This window comes from Augochlora pura, chromosome 7, assembly GCF_028453695.1.
Source record: "Augochlora pura isolate Apur16 chromosome 7, APUR_v2.2.1, whole genome shotgun sequence".
Lineage (NCBI taxonomy): Eukaryota > Metazoa > Arthropoda > Insecta > Hymenoptera > Halictidae > Augochlora > Augochlora pura.
The window spans coordinates 38,446,566-38,470,627 of NC_135778.1; the positions used below are offsets into that span (position 1 = coordinate 38,446,566).

General features: G+C 40.1%; 3 protein-coding genes across 10 annotated transcripts; 1 reads left to right on the plus strand and 2 right to left on the minus strand.

Annotated features, from left to right (window-relative positions):
• Window positions 1–212: 212 nt before the first annotated feature.
• LOC144472888 (transcription factor E2F5) lies at window positions 213–12,639 on the minus strand. Of its 5 annotated transcripts, XM_078186311.1 has the most exons (9): window positions 11,141–11,630; window positions 10,793–11,055; window positions 7,177–7,274; window positions 6,941–7,098; window positions 6,619–6,760; window positions 6,326–6,539; window positions 5,964–6,237; window positions 5,537–5,876; window positions 213–4,095 (listed from the first exon to the last, which is right to left on the minus strand). In XM_078186311.1, the coding sequence occupies exons 3-9, from the start codon at window positions 7,253–7,255 to the stop codon at window positions 3,971–3,973; spliced, it is 1,332 nt and encodes a 443-aa protein (XP_078042437.1). In that variant the 5' UTR covers window positions 7,256–7,274; window positions 10,793–11,055; window positions 11,141–11,630; the 3' UTR covers window positions 213–3,970. The 5 variants fall into 5 exon arrangements, with proteins under 5 accessions (XP_078042437.1, XP_078042441.1, XP_078042436.1 ...); XM_078186315.1 differs by lacking the exons at window positions 10,793–11,055; window positions 11,141–11,630 and adding an exon at window positions 12,432–12,639; XM_078186310.1 differs by having other exon boundaries at window positions 10,793–11,630.
• Window positions 12,640–12,887: 248 nt separating this feature from the next.
• Window positions 12,888–14,540, minus strand: Archease (protein archease). Of its 4 annotated transcripts, XR_013494408.1 has the most exons (6): window positions 14,387–14,534; window positions 14,139–14,163; window positions 13,749–13,953; window positions 13,448–13,546; window positions 13,253–13,368; window positions 12,984–13,121 (listed from the first exon to the last, which is right to left on the minus strand). XR_013494408.1 is itself a non-coding variant. In XM_078185301.1 (5 exons), the coding sequence occupies exons 1-5, from the start codon at window positions 14,436–14,438 to the stop codon at window positions 13,312–13,314; spliced, it is 438 nt and encodes a 145-aa protein (XP_078041427.1). In that variant the 5' UTR covers window positions 14,439–14,535; the 3' UTR covers window positions 13,128–13,311. The 4 variants fall into 4 exon arrangements, 3 of the variants coding, with proteins under 3 accessions (XP_078041425.1, XP_078041427.1, XP_078041426.1); XM_078185301.1 differs by lacking the exon at window positions 12,984–13,121 and having other exon boundaries at window positions 13,128–13,368; window positions 14,387–14,535; XM_078185299.1 differs by lacking the exons at window positions 13,253–13,368; window positions 13,448–13,546 and having other exon boundaries at window positions 12,888–13,121; window positions 14,387–14,540.
• A 5,360-nt stretch (window positions 14,541–19,900) lies between these two features.
• LOC144472633 (circadian clock-controlled protein daywake) lies at window positions 19,901–23,992 on the plus strand. Its single transcript, XM_078185895.1, has 5 exons — window positions 19,901–20,059; window positions 21,440–21,532; window positions 21,642–21,908; window positions 21,980–22,138; window positions 23,538–23,992. Exons 1-5 carry the CDS (start codon window positions 19,984–19,986, stop codon window positions 23,684–23,686), a joined length of 744 nt encoding a protein of 247 aa, XP_078042021.1. The 5' UTR covers window positions 19,901–19,983; the 3' UTR covers window positions 23,687–23,992.
• Window positions 23,993–24,062: the final 70 nt, after the last annotated feature.

Below are 24,062 nucleotides of genomic sequence, written 5' to 3' on the forward strand. Positions count from 1 at the left end.
CGTCTCAATCTTTTTAAAACCAAGCATCACAAGTTTATGATACATTCTGAAACTTCTTTGTAAATTAAAAAAGTACTTTTTCCTTTACAAAGAACGACGAAAAGTATAAATTTAAATTCAAACGAAACAATACTCGATCAGCTCAACTGCAGCTAAAACATAGTTAAAGGCAGAAGGTTCTGGTGAATTGAAAACAGCACATCTCCCTATGACGTTACACAAGGTTATATTTTGTAACATTCTCATCTTTTTTCACGATGTTGATTCGGCGGGTTGTGCCCGTAAAGTGTGACAAAATTCTCGTCGTCGTATTGGTACATACATTACTCAATTTTTTTTCTTTTGTTAAGACAATCGATCGGAATCAGCATTTCCTTTTCTTTTCACCATTTGTTCTGAACAGTCTCTCAAATATATTCGTAGAAAAGTATGTATGCCTGGGAGCGTTCGCGCGCGTGCGAACAATGTTGGCTCAACGACGATACTCGCCGGCAGAACGAAAGTTTTTTTAAGGAATATCGATGCACGCCTTAAATACGCGTTACTCTTCGTTTTATTTTTCTTTTTTTTATTCGGACAATCGCTGATCGCCGCGTTCGCTTTCGAAAATAATAATTTAACTCTTCGATGTTTTTCTTTATCGTGCAATCATGTTAAGTAATGATTATGAAAAGTCCCTGCGGAACGAAAGGTAATCGTACCGCGCCAGGTCTTCGTGTAAAATACGAAAAGCACCGCTATTCGACAGACTGCCAGAAGCGGGTAGAAGGTTTCTCACGAATATCGGATTAAAAACGAAACGATGGACTGCCATCATCATGATAAGTTATTATAAAAAGATCTCACGAAGCCTGAATACGGCGAAAAAACGCAGGTTTACCCTTTCTCTTCTTTTCTTTGCGTGTGGTTTGTCGCATGATGTGTTGCTTCCACTCCATTAACAGAGCACGAATATTAACTATTTATAATTAAAAACCGTAACATATCAGACTTTGCGAGATCCTTGCAAATATTCAGGTAGAAAATATTGTAACTTCTCACTGGTGTGCCGGCGATCGGTATCACCGACCATTTAACACTCGACAATCATTAATATCATTCATTAACCCACACTCTCTCCCCCCTTTCTCTCTCTCTCTCTCTTTCTTTCACATGCTCAGCTATTCATGCATATACACGCGCACGCACACATAGTCCTCGCATTCTGTTCTCTCTCCTCGCGTCTATCGTCTCTCGTTGCACGTTGCGTATGAAAAAAGTGCGATGCCACCAGTAATTGAAAACGAAAATGAAACTAATACGCAATCCTCTCTCAGTTGCAGACAGACGTTGCGTGAACACTGTGCAGTATAATCGCATGCGATTCGAAACCAGGAATTCCGAAACAATAAAGACGTACATTGTGTCGAGATCTACACTAAACAAATTGAACAAACATTTAAAAGTGCGGTGAAAATATTCACCTAGTTGAATGTATTGTACATTGCGGATTTAATTAATAAAGCGACGGATTCTCTGCAATGTTAAATCGACCACACGAATCGTATAAAAGAAAACTCTGTCCCTGCATCAGTTTTTTGCACACGACCGCTAAAAAATGATTCTACGTCTACCATTATTCTGCACAACGTTCACAGAACTATAAAATGTACGTAGTACTTATTACATATACATACATATATAATAAGTGAATTTATAAACTAACATTCTTCTCGTGTAATGCTTCAATAATAATATTAATTATAATTAAAACTAACTAATCGATATCTTGTGATAACCATTAATGAGGTGTCTGCAGCATCTCTGTTTTCTTTTGTTTCTCTCTTTCTCGCTCTCGTTCTCTCTCTCTTTCTTTCTCTCCCTCTCGTTCTCTCTTTTTTCCATAGGGGTCGTCACGTCCTTACTTGTATATATATATGTATATATATATATGTATATATATATATAGATATTTGTATTATTTACAGTTGCAGAAGGGTGTGATCATTATTGTGTAGGCACTATGGCTTTGGACGTACACTAAGTTGTACGTTAGGGTACATCCTTTAAGAGACTTCCAGTCGAAACAATTGCCACCCACTGCAGCCTTGATTCCATCCAGGAACACTGAACGATATTTAATATGCATTTGCCAGTAAAGACAGCCAATTTTCCGGGCCGTTTCCCACGCAGCCGGAATCAGGCCGCACTGATGTGGAATTTCTTCGTTAAGAAACCGCTTTAAGTCAGGTCCAGAATAGTACTGTATCCTGAATGAATCTTAGACGTTGATCGTTACAATTAGAATTAAATATGCGTCTACATGCGACGATACAGCCTAAGATCGTTTTTCTTCCCTTTCTTTTTGTTCTTTTGTCTTGAACTCTCAAGGTCGTTCCCCCGTGTTCGCGACGTCATCGAGAAAGTTAATCAGCACGATGTGCAGCAAAACTAACACAGTTAGGATCGGTGTTGGATGACAACTTGCCAGAAATTGATTAACTCCTATCATCCGCATCGAGGGGATGCATTTTATCCATTATTACGCCGTGCATATTGTCGAGCCGCATGAATTCTTCTCTCTATCAAACAACTCGACAGATTACAAAAGTATATAGAATAAAAACTATTCCTTCCTGCCGTTTACTTTTTGCATTTTCCTCCGCTACACCATCTCCTTCCCCCCTCTCATTCACTCTTGTCCACCATCCTTCGTTACAAATAAAGAATTGATAAGCCTACTATGCATCGATCGCGTTTAATAAATTTATAATGCATATTTATTTTCCGGACGGTTAGTCTCCCGCCTTAAACACGATTTAGAAAAAAGAATTCAGTCCCGGTGATAAGAGGGGGCCACACCGTCCGGAAACGAACGTTTCCCGTCTTACGCGTTCCTTCATTCTTCATAATTATCACGTCGATAGAAACATTACACTAGGAGGGACATTTTTTGATGAATAATTTTTCCGCGTGCACTACTAGTTCTACTAATTCTTCTTTTCATTTTTCTTCATTTCATTCATTTTGTTTACAATTCGATATTAACGACAAAAGAAAACCGTCCGCAGTTTTCTTCTCGACACGAGTCCAGTCTCTCTTCTCATTGAATTTTCAAATACGTGTTCTCCCCGTTCCTTTCTCCCTCCCTTTCGTTTGCGTTTACCTTTTACCTCATTTACAACATCCTTACACATTGCACAGAAAAAATGGCTTTGCTTTGCCAGACCGTTTTACAACTTATGCGAGAAACTCAATATCGGCCCACGACCATATTATCAAGCCGGAAGTACTCGAGAGTACCGCGTCCACAGTTCTGTGTGATATGTTTTTATCCTCTGCTTCTCGCGGTACCGTCCTTTCCATCCGCAGAGGTCGAAATTTCGACAAGAAAAAAAAAAAAAAATAAAATACAAACGGAAAGCGACTGACACGATACTTGCGGGCAGGATGATCCCCTTGAACATATATCGTCCGCTAAACGAATCCGCGATTAAAAACGCCTCGACGCGAGACATTATCGACAAAATACTATTCGGTATTACATCGTTTACGCGAATCGTTACAAATCATAAAGTCCTATCTATACTCCATATTTACACAATCGCGTGCTTCCGAAACAGAACTTAACAAGCAGAATCATTCCACTAAGCCGGCTCGTAGCGATTTTTCATTTGTTGCTAATTTGATTGTGTGTTTTGTTCTGTTCGTACGTTATTGATGTGAACCCCCTTTGGCATCCTCATTGAACGACACAGTTCGAGACACGTCCACACACAATGTTCGACACGATCCTCGTTATTAAAAACAAAAAAAAAGTGAATAACGAGCAACTGAAAATCGCCAATTTACGATTCGTGAAAGCGCCAATCACACGAATTAACAAAATTATTTCTAGCCACTTGAATACTAGAGAGGCTAAAACTCAGAGTGGTAGTAGCCTAAATAGGCGAATGTACTGTCACGGTGACGATGGTGAAGGATGATATCTCTAAAATTTGAAATCAAAAAGATCCGAAAGCCCTTCCTCCGTGCCTAACGAGAACGAATAGTCGTTTTCAGAAAGAGGTGGCTCCAGGGACAGCAGGTGTTCTCCGAAATCAAGAAGAGTTAGATCTGTAACAAAGAGATAAAGAAAATGCTGGGCTTGTCCAGTATTTACGTCCACCATTGCTCTCAGTCTCCGCCTACGTCGTGTACTCAAAGTTTATTTAAAAATATAAGTAATATCATGAATATTCTACATTTGGTGTAGTGTAATTTTCGAACACGTGAAAAGAGAGTATTTTATAGGATAATCTTTCGAGTGGACTCTATGATATATATATATGTCAAAGTATAAATAATCTCTAATCGTTTAAATAGTATGCGTGAGTAGATATCTGAAAATTGATTAGATTGCTAAGTTATTTTGTTAGAAAGCATTTTTATGATATCGAAGTGAAACTTCAATGCTACATAGAACCAAAATGCAATGCACAAAGACATGTCATGTGCAGGTAAAGAGTGTGTAATTTCCATAAGGTATAATGTGATGTAGTATTAATGAAAGACAAGACCAGAAATAAAAAAAGCCCAATAATCGTTGTGTCCTTAAAACGTACCTTCGCATAATACGAGTTTGCTGTTTGAAACCGTCACCTAATTAGAACTTTGCCTGTGATGTGATTTTAATTGTTACAACACACAAGTCACAGCCAGAGCTCCATCAGGGTACGGCTATCCTCCATTGTTGAAAAGGCAGAGGACATTCAGAGAAAGGTAGTCCGAGTCAATAAGTATCATGAAATGGTGATGGAAATTGACACTTACTACCTTTCCTCAGAAAAAATTATTTTTCACGAGAAATTGCGGTTTATCTTGTTGGCATGCAGAACATTTCACTCAAGCTTGAGAAAATATAGACTTATTGCAAAAGCATTCTTTTACTTCACTTGCGTGAGAAACATTCCGATGTTTTTTTCTCTTTTAAAATATCTTGGAAATACGGAAACATGTTATAATGCGAAAAATCATTTATTAAAAAATAAAAACCAAGAAAAAAAAGGAAAAAATTTAAAGATACAAACAGATTAACAGAAAGCGTTGTAAAAATCGCAGTTAAATGTGAAATATAGAAAGAATAGAAAACGTGTATAATACTTCGAGAATTGTTAAAACTATCAGTTAAAACCATAAATTAGTAACAACAAAAATATCGAAAAGAAAACTTAAAAAAAACAAGAAGGTGAAAATAAGCTCGCAAGTTTTCACGATCGAAGTATAGAATTCTGTGAGATTTATTTGATATTTACGATTACGTGATGAACTTGTGTTCACCTTCTTGTGAATGAATAACATTAAGACCAGCATTAGCAACAAAGCATAGCAGTATATACAAAAGCGTAAATACGAAAAATAGTAGCATACATAATAGTTTGTATTAAACTATAGCAAAACAAAAAAAAGATAAATCAAAAAAATTACTATTGGTATAATAAAAAACGAAAATAATATGACAACTTTCAACTTCTCAAATCTAAATTTATCCTACTTTAAAAGATATACGCATTCCTACCTGAAGTGCTAATTTGATCCTCTGTTTGCAGTTGGAACTTGCCTCCTCCCATTGGTCCATAATCATCAGATTCACATAACAGAGCGTCCCTCGCAGATGCAGTCGGAGTGCACAAACGAGTATTCAACGAATTGTCGACAGAAGGTACTGGTTCTACCCGGACACTACTTCCTCCACTGGGCAACAGTTCAGGAGGCAAATAAGGTATATCAGATTCTTTTGACGAAGGCACAGATTGCGACGTCGTGTATCCCGGATTGGGTGACGATTTTACTGTAGGTTCATCAGGACAGAGGAATACCTCGATTTCACCATGAGATGACCTCATGTGCATTTGAAGCTGTAAGAATATATACAATGGTTTACATCCGTAATAACACGATTGATACAGTAATTACTTTGATGCAACAGTTTACATAATAATTACCTTTTGTTGACCAAGATTATTGATAGGCTGTGGGACATGTAAAGTAGCTTCTGGCGGCGCCTTCACCGCCATAATAGCCTGGTCTTTGTACATTGGAACAGAATGTAAATCATGATACGTTACATAAGCGTATTGTCTATCTGCACAGAGCTCCCTAAGGTTTTTGTCTGCACCGTGAATTAATCGATCCAACGTATTTTCCTTAGCTTCTAAATCCGCCACTTCTCGTCTGAGATCAGCAATATCGTTCCTGTCATTTGGCAACTGACCACCTCTGTAACATGTACCAATCACGTTGAATTTTTAATTGTACCAACTTGTCGTTTACGAAATTATTTCAATATGAAAAAGGAACAACGTACTTCCATTGTATATTGTTTTTACTTTTCTTCTCGAGAATTCCTATGCCTTCTAATACGTTTGTGATATCGTATATACGACGTTTCTGTACTTCCAATTTTTCAGATGCTACATTCAAATCTACAACACCATCCTGACTGCTTTCCACTAAGTGTATGAATTTTTTTGTAAGTAAGCTCAGTGATGTATCATATCGTGTCCTTTCTACTGTTTTACCTGCAAAAATAACCGGTATTTTTTTTCACTAAAAGAAACAGAAAACAATGTGTTACGATACACAAGAAATAGGACTTACTTTTGGTAGGTGTGTGGCCAGTTATAGAACTCGATCCAGATCTCCTACGTTTACCTCTAGGAGCCTTAAAGGCAGATTGGCTGGGACCTGTCGTTCCCATTTCCAAATTCAGTCTTCGTTTCACTGCCTGAACTGAAATCTGCTATAAAATCAAAGATAGTTAGAAATTACTTTATTCTGGTCTATTCATTCTTGAGAAAATTTAATAATGTTTCAGATTTGTAACATATTTAGAAAAATTTGTCAAATATTATTTATGTTGTCAACAGTGAAATTATTTTATGTTGAAATATTTTCTTATTCAGAATGCAATGTTATTTACTTCAGTTCGAGGTGGTGGCTGCGTAGGTTTCCTTGTCACTTGATAACAAGGTGTTTGTCCATATTGGTGGTCTTGAAGGTGTGGGCTTGGTGTCTCTTCAGCCACCTTTTGTGCTTGTACTTCATCCAATGTGCCATCGTCCAAAAATTCTGTTTTTACTGAAGTTAATGGTTACGTACATAAATGTTTAGAGACATGGGGAGATAGATATGAAGTAATTAATATATCATACATACCTAATTTGGTCTCTACCATATCTGGTGTAACAGGTCTGGCAGGATCTTCCAAGACCACTTGTCTCCTTACTCGAGGCATTTTTGTGGTTTACAGGAATCTATAACAATAATGAAAATATACATACAGTAAGATTATGAGGAAGTAGTCTACACTGTAAAGTACACTATAAATTAGGATTCTTTTCAAAAATTGTAATAAAGAACTTCCTCCGTACTTATAATAACAAATAATTGAATTATTGTCTTTATTTATAGTAAAATTACTAGTTCTTTTCTCACATGATTAAATAATGAAGGCAGTGCCATAAGAAAATTAGTCCTAACATGTAAAATATAAATGGAAAAATATATTGATACGAATGAATATAACTTATTGATATAAAAAGTTATAGTAAATGAGAAAATATATTATTCATTGAATAACAGAAATGTTTTTTGTGAAATATTTTAGAAGATTTCATTGAATATATTGTTCATTAAATAAATAATTTTCTATAATTATCTATTTCCGATGCATTATTATTAGTTCGTACTAATGTGTCTAGACCGGAATAATATTAATCCTACTTTAACTAATGACGTTATTACAATAATAGTTTCTTTCCACTTTCGTCCTGAAATATTGGTTATGAAAAATTTTCAGAGAACGTGCACATTTTAGTATCGCCCGTGAAGGTTAATGAGTGTACACCATTCTGGTAGTTACGTATTATTTATTTCATTTCATAATACCGGCAAAAAGTGTTTATCTTCTATTCGACGCTAAATATTATATTTGTTTAATGGAATCTCAACAGAATAAATCACGAGAATGAAATAAGTAACACTATAGCGATAAATTGATACCTTATTAATCTTGTCAATAATACGATTTATCTAAAATATTTATACGTGAAAAATATCGCCGGAAAGGCATGCAAATCCAAATAAAATTTCTATCGATTCTCGTCCCTCCATTCTCGGCTTTTTCTGAACACTGGCCATTTGCGAGTGAATTTTTTCGATCGGAATGGCACATTTAAGGAGAAGCAACTTTTTCGATGCATATCAAAGAACAGACAGCACTGGGGAGAACCTTTCTGTTCTCGAATCAAACAACATTGGTAGAACCTAATAATAGAACCTGAATTCCAAAGAACTTCACATGTCTCTCCAGAAAGAAAGTGACAAAGTTTAATAGCGAAATGAAATATGAAAAATCATATCGTGATGGTTTAGCAATTCAACATTATTTATGAAAATAATACAGACCAAACAACATCAAATTTATGTTTCTTACGCATATATTGCGATTATTTAATCTAAAAGTTACATCAAAATTTGTCGTCACACGTTTAACAGTATAAAAAGAGAAAGAATGAGAGAAAGAGAGGGAGACAGGTGTTGTATATAATATTTTGATAATAAAAGAGGGTTTGCTATAAAAACACTTGAAACTTCATGGTATACAAAAATAATGGGTTTACGGAATAACGAAACGGAAGTTGTTGTACAAGCGGCAAAGTGTCGACGCCGCAAGAAACCGAACATCTGGTGAAAATTGCGGTATACAATTTTTACACAGTCCTCGAGTACGAATGTATAACTGATCGTAGTAAAAATATTAAATAAAAAAAAACACATGAAGTATATTACATAATTAACAAGAAAAGGTCTCTTTCGAAAAAAGAAAAGAAAAAGCAAAAAAAGACAAAAACAAATTCATGAAAGTTGTATTTGATAAATTCTTCTGCATCTTGAACACAATAAATACTACACGTTATAATGATTAAACCATAATATAAACAAAAGGTTCGTTTCATTGAAAAAGTGTTTCAAAATACTATAATTTTGTATATTATCGCTGAAAGTTGAAAATAAGTCACTGCCAAGTGAAAAGTAACACTTGAAGCAATTTGTTCACCGATTTCTGCACGCATATCATAATGCGGTTGGATTGATCTTCTCGATAAAAAAAGGAAAAAATGAAAGCGAAGAGTCCGCGAAAAAACCGAGAACAGATCCTAAGGCCCCTGTTTTCAAAAGACTGGTTACGCGCCTGGGCAGACCCACGGTGCGGCCGTATACGAGAATTTTTGAAAAAAAGAGCAAGCGTCTCGGGGAGCACGAGGCAGCGTTCCGGGTGTGGTTTAAAGAGGCACGCTGCAGGATCGTCGTGTTACAGCAGCCTTGCGTTGTAAGCAGTTTTAGAAGCAAACTCCCGGTCGAACTGCGTGCTTGTCTCGTTTTCGCATGTTTGATCGGGTACACACGGTCAGCATTCGACGGGTTCGTGGGGGCCAATAGCACGGTAAAGCGCATTCGAAGGTTGGGAGCAATGCACGATGCGGAGGCATTGATTGGTAGAATGTTATCTCGAAGATAAAACCCGACTAGTGTAACTCTTGCCGAGTAGGCAGCGTCGGACGGAAAACTAGCGTGGCATCGATTGCTAAAGCCCGTGCGCTTCGAAACGCGAAATAATCGTGTGAACACGGTTACCGGCTTCGTTAGGATAACCTTCGGGCACCGTACAGGACAGTATATTTCTTCGACGCTCGCATTTTTACGGTCGATCGAGTACTGAAATCTGAAAAGTGTGCTTTTCCCTCTACTGGAGACAGGAACTGCAGTATGAACGCCTCTGTAAATTTCGTACGAGTAAACGAAGCATGCCTCTTGTGCATGAGGCTTCAGGCCCCAGATGTTAGCGACGAACCTTACTGTCCCCCTTTTTTTTCCGGCTCGACCGCTCGTAGAAACCGCACAGATCGCGATGTCTATCGACGAGACCCAGATCGGCCCCTTTCTCTTATCATAGCGAAGTGGAAAACGCGTGTATATCAGTACACCCTGACTCTCACACGTACATAGTGACCGCGATCAGCTGTTAACGTCGATCGCAGGCTCATGGATTGTCGTTTTTTTATTCGTGTTACTTCTTGAATGTCGCGTAAACGAACGTTCCCGGACGCGAATAAATAACAAACGAGAGGTGATTGTATCGAGCGCGACTATGCGTACTCGCGAAATCCACACGGTACGCACTGAAGCGGCCATGCATACGAGAGCGGGCGAACGAGCGAGCGAGCGAGCGAACAGACGAACGAGGGAGCGCGATTATGCGAGCGAGCGAGCGGGCACGCACGCACACAATACCACCGGATCCTCCGGCAACAGACACTCACACGGCGAAACGTAGAATCCGCACGCGATGCGCAGAGCCGTTTAAAGAGCCAAGCCGAGACTAGAGTATCCCTAGTTAGGCGTGCTACCGGCACGGTCATGAGGAAACGTATAATCGGTGCACGTTTTCGCGATTGATCGCGAAAGATGCCAGCGACTTTCGACGCAACGAATCGGTTGCGCTCCGAAATAACGGTCCCCCTTTTTTTCTTTTTTCTTTTCTGTCTAGGCGCGCTCCAATAAACATACCTTTTCCACGATCTTGTAAAAAAAAAACACACGCTGCGCGCGTGTACCAACCGCGGCGCAACGGTTGGCTAGTAGTACAACGGTCGAATAGGGAATACCACTCGTAACGTTTCGAAAACGGTCCAGTATTTTTACGGGGCGTGAAATCATTTGAAATAAACGAAGACTGTTAGCGATTTCGTGCGTGTGTCTGTTCACTTACTTGGCTCTCGAGCGTGCGATACAAAACCGCACACAGTATTTTGAGACGGAGGCTCAACGCTCTCTTCCGGGAGGTTCAGCCAGCACACGGCGCGGCGCGTGTCACAGCAGCAACGAGCGAGGCATATCCTTGCCTCCCCGATAGCAAATACGTTGCCGTTGCGGCTGTGGCCGTTGTCGATGCTTCTAGATGCGATTTTCACGGAGATCTGTCGATGACAGGGCAGATAAAACGTGGTCTGGACGACGAGAGTAAACCCGGTCCTACCGAGGCCAATGTACACCAAAGTTTCTCTTGGTTTTTGTTCCTGGATATCATGCACACTATATATACGATTTACTCCCTCACCCTGTCACGTTTTTCTCTCCCTATGTCTCTCCTTCTTGGGACTATATCCGTGGTCGTCGTCGGTTCCTCTTCTCGTTGTAGTTGCGTGGCCTTTATTTCTCTTTCTCTCTCCCGCGGTCTCTCTCTCTCTTTGCCCTGTGTGAGTGTGTGGGTTTCTCTCGCTCTCACTTTCTTTCTCTTTCCTATATATCTCTCTGTTTCACTTTGTCTTTCTACCGCACTGGTGCGGTGTCCATTTTCTGCGGGGCCGATCTTGGTAATAGGAACGACAGCCAAGCAGACTGAGGGCCCGAAATAATCGAGTGCAAGGGCCGAGCCGTTCAAGCGATCGATGTGTTTTCAGGTTCCAGGGAATGTAGAGGTTCTAGAGTTCACGATAAGCCCCGCCTTGACATGATCGGTCGAGTCACCGGCGAGGAAAACGAACCTTTTCTGTCCGGGGTGTCGCGCGCGCACACGAGGCCGGCTCGTGAGCTGGGCGATTGGATGGACGGGGCTGGCTGGCGCGCTGGCAACTGGCTCGGGCTACAAGGCAGATAGACCCGCCTGTGCCGGTAGTAGTAACACCGAACCGCGTGTCCGTGCGGTCTACTGCGCTCACAAACGGCACACGGTTTCACCGTGGTGGTGGCCTTTTACCACTGTCTCGGCACGTTCTTGAACGAGTCCATGTCTCGGTGGTAGTACGTGCTTAGGCGCCTGTCATGTGTCGGTGCGTTCGTGGACGCGCGCCTATAACGTACCGGCGCACCGGCCATCTGCCGGTCGCAGACAAGAGTCGTGTACGCGCGCCAAAACCGTCACTTCGCTTTTCTCTGTAACCACCGCGCCGCCAGCTATCACCGATATCCAAAATGTTCCTAGACCGTGTCACCTTTCAACCGTTTTCCACGAATTTGACTTTGAAACATTGTCCCCGATCACTTTCTCGGCTTATCGGGGGTTACGACGTTTCCTCAACTTTCATGACGATTTGTTTGTTTACGTACCTTGGGGTTAGACGTTCCGCAGTTTAGCATACGACGTTGTACTTTTTCGGTTTCGTGTTAAATCGTGAACGTGCGTGAGAAACAAACGATCCATGCATTGTTCGATGATTTTTACCGACGTAACGGGGCACACGCGCCAAAACTTTGTTTTCCACGAAACTGCCACGCAAGCTCCGCGGTCGTATAGGTAAAAAATCCCTATATCTCGACTTTCACGCGACACGATCGTATTCGGCGGAACGGTTATTACGTTTTTAACACCCTGCAACGTTGTTTATATGTTATTCTTTGGAGATTATTACCATATCAGTCCGCCATGGTCAGGGGTGTGCGCTTTCGGAAACAACGTCCACGCCTGATGTTGGCAGTGAGTCCCTTTAACATGGGCCTTATCACGGAAGAAAGGGGGCAAAAAGTAAACCGATTACAAACACACTCTCGAATTACGTAACTTTCGCAACTATTTGATTCTCTTTTCTCGGCTACACACACTTCTGAAGATTGGGAGGATCCCGATGCCTGTCGTTTCTTGCCCGAAACTGAGCGGGCGGTCGTCGCTTCCTTCACGATGGAGGGGTGTCGGATGCAGGGCCGTACACTCCGCACGTGTAAACGTTGGCCTAATTTTTGTTTCCATTTCGCATCACGTACGACCGGCTTCCGAACGAATTAATAATTTATATTCACGATTTACATTTAGAGATTGCTCGGCGTTGCAATTATCATCGACACAACGGTTCCATCATTTACCAGCCTATAGTTGGTTAACAATTATTTTTATTCACAAAAACAGAAGAATCGCTTTCTTGCGTACATAAATTACATACATAAAACTTTCTCGTAAGTGTCAAAAGTCTAATACGATGAACAGAATTATACAGGTAACATTGTGTACATTGATACAAAATATTTTGATAAAATGATGTTCCATCAGTTGTTCTTAACGGTAAATATCCCCGAGCATTAAGGTCCTTCGGTTCCTTGGCACGTACCTGAAATAGAAGGGAATCGCTAAGAAGGGAGCCCGGTGTTTTCTTCCTAACGTATTTATTTGAACCCTACGTAACTACAAAAGGATCGTGCCCTATGCAGGACGTAAGGGAGGTATATTCTTCTTTCTTACGCTTGTATCCATGCGGTCATCCCCACTTCGGTGTTCGAGGTATTAACCCAAGCCAATTTCTAGGGGCGCGCCAAGGAATCAAACGGAACACGGTTTGGGCCCAAACGGCTATATGTCTACGATGACGAAAACCTCGACCTTATCCGAATCCGGTAGGTCAACTATTTGCATTCCAGAGTACGTGATCGCTTTTACCTCAGCGTTCTGCGAGTGCTTGCCGATGGTGAATTCTTCCCCTAATGCTGTCGCGGTAATCTTAAAATTTTTTCGGTCGAAATTCGTGATCTGGACTTTCTGATAACACAAACCATTACTAATTTTACAAAATATTCGTTGTTAAAGGCAACGCGCGATGCAGCAGGGACAAATGACTTCGTCGAAGCTAAAGTGAATCAACACGTGTTCAAAACACGTGTCTCTTAAGAGCTGTAACGTCTGAGAGGAGAGGCCTTACGCGGTATACGGCTCGCTTGGCGTTCGTAAAATTAAAGTGTACCTTCGCAACGATAAACTGCTCGGCGCTAAACATATACAACAGTTCGTCGAGAAAATGAAAAAGAAGACTATCCAGATCGTGTCCTTCCGCTTCGATGTCATGTTTCGTGGCGATTTCAACCCGCTCTAAATCCGTCATGTATCCAAACATGGCTATTCCGCATTGCTCGAAAGCTTCTTCTAAAGTACTGCCCCACGCATGCAACCTACGACGCATTATGAATTATTACAGTATGCTCTCAGGCAATCGATCGTGCCGACACGATTCATAAATACGGATATTCCTAAGGACGGTACCCGTTCTGCCATCGTTCGTTTTAGGTTATCCGTGCGAGTAACCTCCAAAACGTACCGGCGTTTACTCCGTAATTATTTCATGTCCCATACTTACTGTACATCGGCGGTATGATCCAGATCTAAAAAATGAAACGTTTACATTTGTATAAATTTCTCCTGTTTCAGGCGATCGTTTGTAAAAGGTCGCGTCGAAAGTTTGGATGTTACGGCCACACGTGTGGCAAAATGGAGGCCGGTACAGTGGCGCGCCGGTTGCCGATTATAGCATTTTAACGCGATTCCAGCCTCCTTTATTCGAATCCGATGCGATATTTTCTATACGATACGATACAATTTACTCACACTCGTATTTCGCCGGAGGCACCTCAAAATCTTCGTCTTTGAGCGCGTCCATGATTGTGCTCAGCTGATCTCACGTACATACGTGAATAACCTGTGAATAACGATCAGCTGATCCTCTGTCAGGTTTAATCAATGGTGGTGCGCTTTCACGTGCACAAGGTTTTACTACGTAGATGGCGCTACTTAGAAGGATGCCTTTTAACTTGTATACCGACCGAGCACGGTCGGTACGTAAGAATTTTTTTATTAGAACGAAAAAATATTAAACATCATTTACTAAAACTATTTCTAAACTCACGAAATTACTTTTTTGTTAAAAGTAAAAATTACGCAAACGTCCAAAATATATAATCAATCGTGAGAATAAGAGCAATTTTATTATATTTGCAATATTTATTAATCGTAAAATAGATTCTGCAGATTACACGTAGAATTTAAGAATTTATAGACTCTTTTATTCTTAATAAATTATTAATAGAACTAAATAAAAAATATTTATATGATTTCGTTTATAAAGCGAGCATTTGAAGTCTAGCTTGTTTTAGCTGCTTCGTTACGCGGCTACATTTAGGCTCTGCAATATAAGTGAATTTGCTCTCTGCTGGCTGCAGAATGCGGGTCATTCGAGTGTTTACAAATCGCTATGCAAGAATACGCGCGATCGAACGCTGATTTCGAGCTTATATCATTTTGCGGCGCATTAGTTTCCACGATATCAACAATCACCGTCCAGTGAACGGTGAACCGCACATGCAGCATGCAAATGCTAACCAACAGACCTACATATTTTTCTTCTGAACGAGCACGAGATGCAAGCCATGTTTTTCAAAAAACAGAGAGTCGTACGTAGGGTGGGAGCCTTTCAGATAAGACGCTGACCGCAACCTGTGCCGTTTACATACATTATTATCACTGAACTACAAATGTTTATGCAAATATGAATGTCTATTGATTAGCTTATTCATATTTAAATTATATATGAAGACATTCATTTAATTATATTAAGGGTGCATCCATATTTTAATAATTTAAACATGATTTTATCTGTTTTCTCTAAAGTATATATATTAGCAGAAAGTAACTATATCGGACTCTTAGTTATACAATAATTATTTTAAATATTCCCAAATTGTATTTCGAAACACGAGTATCGTTGTATGCTTTTATTTTTAATTATTCAGATGGTATTTCATTCAGCTATGAAATACTGTTGCGTTTTCTATGAGTATATTTCATCGAAGTTCATATTAATCTCTTCATATTTGTGCACCTTATATCGCATTTCTACAAAAAATAATAAGATATTAGGATAAAAATTGAATGCCATTTCGATGAATGTAACAAGTCTACCGATGCAAACCGGTTTAAATCCCATACCTGAGTGTTCTTATTTGTTGGATCATAAAAATTCATCGAATCACGAATAAAGTAAATATGTACAATCATGTACGATATTTAAACAAATTTGTGTAAAAATTATAAGTGGTTGAAATGGCAACAAAAATAAGAATTTGTTTCTTAATATTTTATAAGAGCCTACAACGAAGATTTAAACAATGTATATAGGTCTTTGTTACTTACATGTATAGCTACAAAATATTAAAAATGGTGAAAATTGCAAGTTTTTATAAGATTAGAAAGTTAGACAAGGTCATGTTTGAATTATTTTAGTAATCTTTTTAATTTTTCCAAAATTGTATTCCGTTGCAAAAGATGTGTGATTAGTTCAGTTAGCAACTGTTTATGTAAGATAGTAGAGGATTGATAAGAACGTGAAGATAGTAACTCCATGAACGATTTGTAGAATTAAGTAGAATTTAATAGAGTTAAGTAGAATTAAGTAGACTTCACTAGAATTAGAATTAAATTAGTAAAAGCAGAATTAAAATAAAAATTAGTAGAAGCAGAATTAAAATTAAAATTAGTAAAAGTAGAATTAAAATTAAAATTAGTAAAAGTAGAATTAAGAAATATTGTTAATTTATGAAATGACACAAATTATAGCGCGAGTTGCATATTTAAAAGCTGTTTTGCTAGACCTCCAATAATCCCGAAAACCAATCCCAACAAAGAGAACTTTCCAAAACGTCGTATCTGTCTGCAATTAAAATAATAATATTATCTCAGCCAACACTAATTTATCAAAATTCCAACAATTATACTGATGATACGGAATATCTCTGAAATCGTTTCGTGACCAAAAAACGAAACATAGCAATGTGACGTGTACACCGCATTTTACTCGACTTTTATAGCATTTCCTTTCTAGATCATTTGCGTCATGCTCTCGATACCGGTCACAGGTTCGTTTCACCAAACTTTAACCACCTTTCCGTAGTAAAAAATAAGAAAAGAGAAGAAAACGAGAACCGAATGTGCGAATGCAATTTAAATGGAGTATCGAATTAACGAATGTTTTCACGGCAACGACGACGACGACGACGCCCGATACCAAGTGTTCTTTGTGCGGACAATTAACTGTGTCGGTCGATCGGGTACGAGTGAGAGTCGGACTGATCCAGGCATGTAGGTATGTAGTACAGTTTCGTTGTCCCTTTTATTCTTTGTCAGCCGCGTCTTGATCGAAACTAGTTTCTCAGATCGATGCGATGTGATCCAAGGGCGTCCACTTCGAACCGCCTGTAATACCTGTTACATAAAACTGCGTAGACGGTACCGTAGGTGATTTGTTAGGGACGCGAGTACCCCGTCATCTGTTTACAGTATCGTTTTCAACGGTAACAAGTCGTCGTTGATACATTCGCAAGGTCACAAGGTCACGGATGCCTACTTTTACCTACACGCAAGTGTAAAGGACACACGTGACCAGGAAACGACAGGTTGCGCGACATCTTTGCTCGCGATCCTGGAATTTGCTGAATTTTTAATCTTCCGTTGTCTAAAGTATTCGGTCACTCTTTGAAACGCAGTGATGTTTTTTTAAAAACTTTTTTTAAGAATTCGCTTGAGCCTGTTTAAATGTTAGAGGTACTAGTTTACTGTACAGTGTCGTCACAGCTTACCCCACTATTTTAGCTCTAATTAATTTTATTCTTATTATTGGATCAATAATGGTGTCTTGATGTCAAATTAATTCATTATTTATAATGGTGTCTTGATGTGAAATTATCTTATTATTTATAATGGTGAGCTGACGTCAAATAAACACCATATTAGGAATGGTGAATTGCGATCATACTGATTCCCTGTCAATGGTGCTGCCACTAGCAATAAGTTCTAAGCCAATTTTACGTCAAGTTACCATTAATTAATGCTGAATCAATTTGACTTTAAAATACTATTATTACGGTGATACGCAGTCAATTTAACTTACATAATTGCTAGAGTTGGAAGTCAACTTGACGTTCGTCATCACTTTAAAGTTAAGGGTAGTTTTGTATCGAGTTTTAAAGGTATGAATATTTTCTCTTTTCTCTTCATTGTCGATGATCTAAAAAACATTTACATATTCTAGTAAAACATCTAGCATAAAGAAGACTGATTAATCATCTAAAATGGTATCGCTGCAACTTAACATTGCAAAAATTTATAATTAATACATTTTATCTGTATTATCTATATAATTAACATGTTTCATCTACACTATATCTTACAATACATTAATATATTTTATATAAACAATACCTTTCACAATTAAACGAACAAACGATCCTCAATTCATAATTTATACACGGATAACAAATACAGAGCTCGCGATTTCAATTTTTACTTTGTATTTGCTTACTAAAAAAAAATGTTTCCCGGAAGCCTTTAATAATACTCGCGGATCTGTTACCCAATGTCTTGCCAATTCCATACTGGATAGTCGCCGCATGATTTCGTGGAACCCGGCTACGTTTGAACTATGTTTGGATACGTGTAAAACCGAAAACCCGGCATTAACCATTGTTTGCCGCACGTTCGACGCAACGTGGTGTCGTTGAACAGTGATTAAGGAAACGAGCTAAGTATCGACCACCGTGACAATAACTGGACGAAACCAAGTTCTAAAATCCGCACTGTACAATTGAAAATTACGGGCACCTATCAATTTGACACTGCCTCGCATCAAACGAAAGAATTCAAAGTCATCTTTGTTTGCTTTGACGATATTACACAATTGCGACATTGTTGGCGATGCATAGGAAATCTAACGACACAGGAAATTTCGTCGGAGCCTCGCAATGTCTAAAAGCCACGTTGAGAAAGGAAACGAAAGCAAGAGGCCAAGTATGAAACAGTTCCCGATGTATGCGAACGACGAGGGTGGAAGACTACCAAATAAAGCGTTTCAAGGAAATCAATCACCCACGGTCGAATCGCTCGGATTGCTCGAATAATGAAGCATATTGTTCGATAGCTATGAATGATACGGAACATTCAGCATGCGCATTATGATGGAATTTTTATCTTGTCATTCTCTGCATCGAAATTCTCTTAATGAGACCTCTTCCATTAGACCAACCCTTATACTTCCCTTCCTTTACATCTCCTGTCTTTTTTATTTATTTTTCAACTAACTAATTATGAATGTTATCTTCTGTTTTATTCTGTTATAAAAATCTAGGAATGATGGTGAACGAATACATGAAAAAAAGATAAAAATTACAGCGGCGAATTTGTCGCTGCTACATTTTCGATAAATCAAATCTTGATTTCCCTCCTGAACTATTATTTTTTACAAAATATGGAATACAGATATTTCGTCAACTCGACGCGCACGTATCGCTCAGGCGGCCCACACGAAAATGGTTAAGAGCGAGAGAATACAGCCACGAAAGAAATCATAGCGCGAGAGGTTGATCACCTCGGTCCCTTTTCTCCTCTTGCGCATCTATCGATCGCTTCTTTACATATTTTTCCAACACCATCCTCGCGACGCATTGTCGCAGCACCACAAAGGACATCTCTCCTGCCGACCAATAAATCGATTATATTCGGTCGATCTTTGTCATAGTTCCCCGAACGGCCGGCCCGAGTTCCGAACTCGGTCGATTGCGGGGAAAACGAGATACGCGTTGCAACAAAAATAATGCCGCAGGAGGAGTGGTAGAAGGTAAACAAGCGTGGAAATTATTCCGATAGCGGTTCCAAGAACGAGACCTGGACACGGAGTGGCTGGCACAGGGAGGAACCAGCCTGCCCGCGGTTGGAAAAGCGGGATGACGATAGCGCCGCGACGCGCGACGACGGTTCGGCCCGAGAGAGCGTCCGCGCCGGGCAACCAAGCCCCGCGCGGGATGCCGATCCGGTGACAGAGAGAAGCGGCGATCGGCCTCCTCGCCGCTGCCAGCCCTCGGTTGCGACTGCCCGTGGTTCGTCAATGGCAAAACCTAACAAAAGAAGAGCGTAAACGCGTTCCCCGGAATTCTATGCCGGCCGTGTTCACCAGCCCCGCGTTCGCCGGCGCGCGGTGCACCTGGTGGACGCCGCGGCCGCCCGCCGCTTCTTGCCTTCCTCGCCTCTCACGTGTTGGCGCGCTTTAATGACATGCAATTTTGCAACGTAGCTCTGCTCGGAGTCCTTGGCGCTGGAAACTATATAAACGGACCGCTTATAATTGGCGAGGCTAGCTGGAAGATTTTTAACCGAGCAGGATGTCGTACCGAGCCGTCACTGCGATCTGTGTTGCGCTCTGCTGTGTTGCCCTCGTCGCCGGCGATTATCAGCTTCGTAAGTTCTTGTCACCGAATCCCGTCCGCACAGTGGCCACGCGCGCCGCTTTTGTCTTGCGACCAATTTAAACGGAAAGAGACGCGACGTGAACGGGTCAAGTTCCTTAGCTGGTCGTGTCATCTTGCACGAACCCTCGCCGAAAGTCTCGGCACGCGCGGTCCGATCTGTGCACTATTCTTTGTTCTTGGTACGTGGCAGTGCGATAGCTTTACTTTTAATCGTTTACGTAGACGCGGTTGTCGTAGTAGATTATTTGAAACATCTCTTCAACCCTTAGTTCTCAGGACCAATATTTTACACCATTTTCAAATTATTCCAAATTTTTCGATGCTTATTACTACCTCTAATAATCATGTTAATTGGTATAGTAAGACGAGTGTGTTTGTTGTAAGCCAATAAATGCAATTAAAAGTAGGAGACGCTAAAGTATTAATTCTTTGCTCTCGAGTGGTGACTATGAGGCACCATTAACCCTTTGCAGTATGATTCTTTATACCTTGTGTTAATTAACATTTATTCGTTCTTAATACTTTCTTTAATAAGTCTAAACAATTCCTATTTCTTATATTGTCTTTATTTATGTTCGTCTCTGTGCTTCGACTACAGAATAATTAAATTTGATTTCGATCCGAAATAAATTAATAATATTCATATTTAGCAGGTCATGCATGAAACCTTTGCCACGAGTCTGACTCGTTATTATAGTTCAAGGGGTTAAAATAGATCTATCATTTTCCAAAATAATGTTTCTACCGACAATGTTTCGATTTAGAGAATTGCTAAATTTTATCATTTTATAGTAAGATGAAAGTAGTACAAGTTAGATTCACAGTGAAACAGCTTCGAGCGCAAAGGGTTGATAAAAGGTCTTTTCGAGTATTTCTTTTAACTTCTCTAGCTCTTCTGTTAAAATTTTTTACCATTTTTTTTTATGAGAACACAATGTAAACTTTTGATCGATAATGTAGATAAAACATCTCGAAGATGATCTATCAAAAAATCTACGGGCGAAGATCAGTAATTTAGTTGTTCTGTTCGGTTTTTCTCTAATTGCCCGAATTCGCTGGTCTTTGTTCGGAAATGATTCGCGTTCGGCCAGGCCCCCCCCCCCCCCCCAGTCAGATCCGTCGATTTTACCGAGCCAGCGAGTTAGAAAGTTGACGTGGGACGGGTAAGTATAGAGGCAACTTGAATTTTAGCGAAATCGGTGAACACCGCCGTTCACCCGGGTTTCGGTTTGCACCGCGGTGGCGGCCGCGGCCGCGGCGGCCATAAATATTTCCATCGTTGCGATTAATTCCATCTGACCCAGTTCAAACATTTCATCATTCGCGACGCAACACCACCGGCTAATTATTTCTTTCTTTTTCTCTGCAGCGGCGGGCGTGAAAACCTGCAAGAAGGACGGGGATGACTTCTCCTCCTGTTTGCGACTCGCTATCCAGGAGTCGTGGCCAGTGTTTCTAGCAGGTACGCAAGCGTTACGACATATTCGATATATTTCAAGGACGAATATTTTAATGGAATTTATTATCAACGATCCTTGCCACGACGTTCATATGTGATTGTTCGTAAACAGGGATACCAGATTTCAACATTCCGGCTTTGGACCCCTACTTCGTGGCGGATCATCTGACGTCTTACGACAGCGGCCAATTGCGCGGAACGTTGCACGCCACTAACGTGAACACTTATGGTTTCGCGAAAGCACGTTTCTTGTCCGTGAAGCCGGAATTGAACAACGACGAGTTCCGGCTGGAGATAGACGTCGAGCTGCCGAAGGTCTTGATCGAGGGTGACTACAAAGCGGACGGATCTCTGGGCACTTTCCAAATCGGCGGCAGCGGTATGCAATCCATGATCCTTTTTAATTCCTCTCCTGTCAAATCAGCTGTCTCACGAGCTTTTTCGCGACAGGTACCTTCAATATCAGTCTCGACGATGTCAAGACGAACTGGGACATCAGGGGCCACGTAGTCGACGACAGATGGGTCGTCGAACACTTCACGTTGACGCCGGAAGTTGGCAACATGAAGCTCTGGTTCAGCGATCTTTTCAACGGAAACGAGGAAATGAGTAAGTTTCTTGTTCACCATTGTTGAATCACGTGGTTGCGGGGTTTTAATCAAAATAATCAGCTACGATTTCGAATAGAAGAAAACGATCGAATGAGCGAGATAATATCGAGTAGCGTCGACATTTATAGGATCGAAACGAGTCCAAGCTTCGTTGTTCGAGTCGCTAAATAGTCTAAGACCCTTTCACAGAAAATAATAGAGTTTTTTCTCGCTACAAAATTAAGGAAAATTTAATTATGTTCTATTCTGTCATCTAATCATTTTCGATGCTTCTTAGATTCAGTTTCAATTGAAAAAAGCCATTTTGTCACAGCGTTTCAGATGCGGATTCATTTTTCATTTTAATGTTACATTAATATATTCATTTGAATATAGACCAGTCCTACAAACATTTTGCAGACGACAAAATGACGTAAAAATGGGATGCCACCGTGTGGCGATTTGCGACACTCCGAATCGGCGCAAACTTTCATTAGCCGCGCCGTGTCATTTCGGTGGCTTATCATTATGCAATGCCGGGTCGTTGGGAATGCATGGGGTACTCTTAGTTCAACAGTATGTCAGAAGACATACCGGAGGCGGTTAATTAGCATGCATCTGCTACATTCTCTCCTGTTAGTCGCCGTTTACCATCTTGTTTTGCCTTTATATCATTCGTTTCTTTTTCACGCAACACCGCCAGTCCATTACGTCGTCCCTTACCTAAGACCGTTCCGCCGCGTCCACTATTACGTTATCAATTCACTATAGCGGCTTTTCTTGCAATCACCTTATCGTGTTGCGAGAGATAGTGTATCTTTCAATTTAAACATTCGATGTTCCTGATACGAGTTCCGCGGGGAGTTTGCCAATAGTTTGCTCGGAAAATTTACCTCGTCCATGCATCGTGAATAATTACAGACTCACGAACTTTTACATTGTTGTTGATAACTAAACTTTATTTTCTATTGGTTTATTTCTATTTTCTATTGTTTATGGTATAGAAATATATGAATATAAGATGCGAAGGGATATTTCAGTCATAGAAGACTGACTGATTACAAATTCAATTTTTTACTGTTATTTAAAAAAGGAATCGCAGAAAAGTTATATTTGTATATTTATATTATCTATAAATTTTGATATTAAAATATGCAAATATGGTGGTTCGTCAAGTTTTTTACCGATGCGATTTCTCTGTCTTACCGATACGAGTTTCACAAAATTAACATAAAAATTCATAGGTGCAATTCGGAGCAACAAATAAATTTAACAAAAATGTCAGGGCATTAAATTGATCTCATTGCAATTATTCGAGAAGATTTCTATTCGTTTGCGACCTCGCGCGACTGATAAATTACTGTATTATCCTAGTTGATCATTCAGGTTGTTTAAAAATATGAAAATGCTTGTTTCAGATCGCGCTGCGATGTACTTCGCCAACGAGTACTGGCCGCTGATCTACCGCGGAATGTTGCCGAAGCTGATAGAATCGTGGGACTCGCTTCTGACGGAGTTCACCAACCGTTTCTTCTCGAAAATACCGTTCTCAACGGTGTTCCCTTGAGCGGCGACCAATCCATAGCAAATAATTAAAAGCGTAACGAGGTAAGGCTTAGGGATGGAGATCCGAATAGATCGTAAGGATACGGGCGTGGTGACGTAGAAGAGAGCCGGATAACACGGACACGCTGTAACAGAAAGTCGCGCGATGGAAAACACCATAAGATGGGGGGACAAGTCGAGCTATTATTATGTTTAAGCTGTTGCTTCTCCAGCAACGAAATAAACTGTAAGATGATTTGTTAATACGGATTGTTGTAATTATGATTGTTATCGAACGAGATGTAAATAAACTAATGCTAAATACCAATTCGTACGAGCTTCCTTCGAGCGGCTCGAGAAACGCCGTCATCCTTTTTGCAAGCAACCATCCTTGAGGG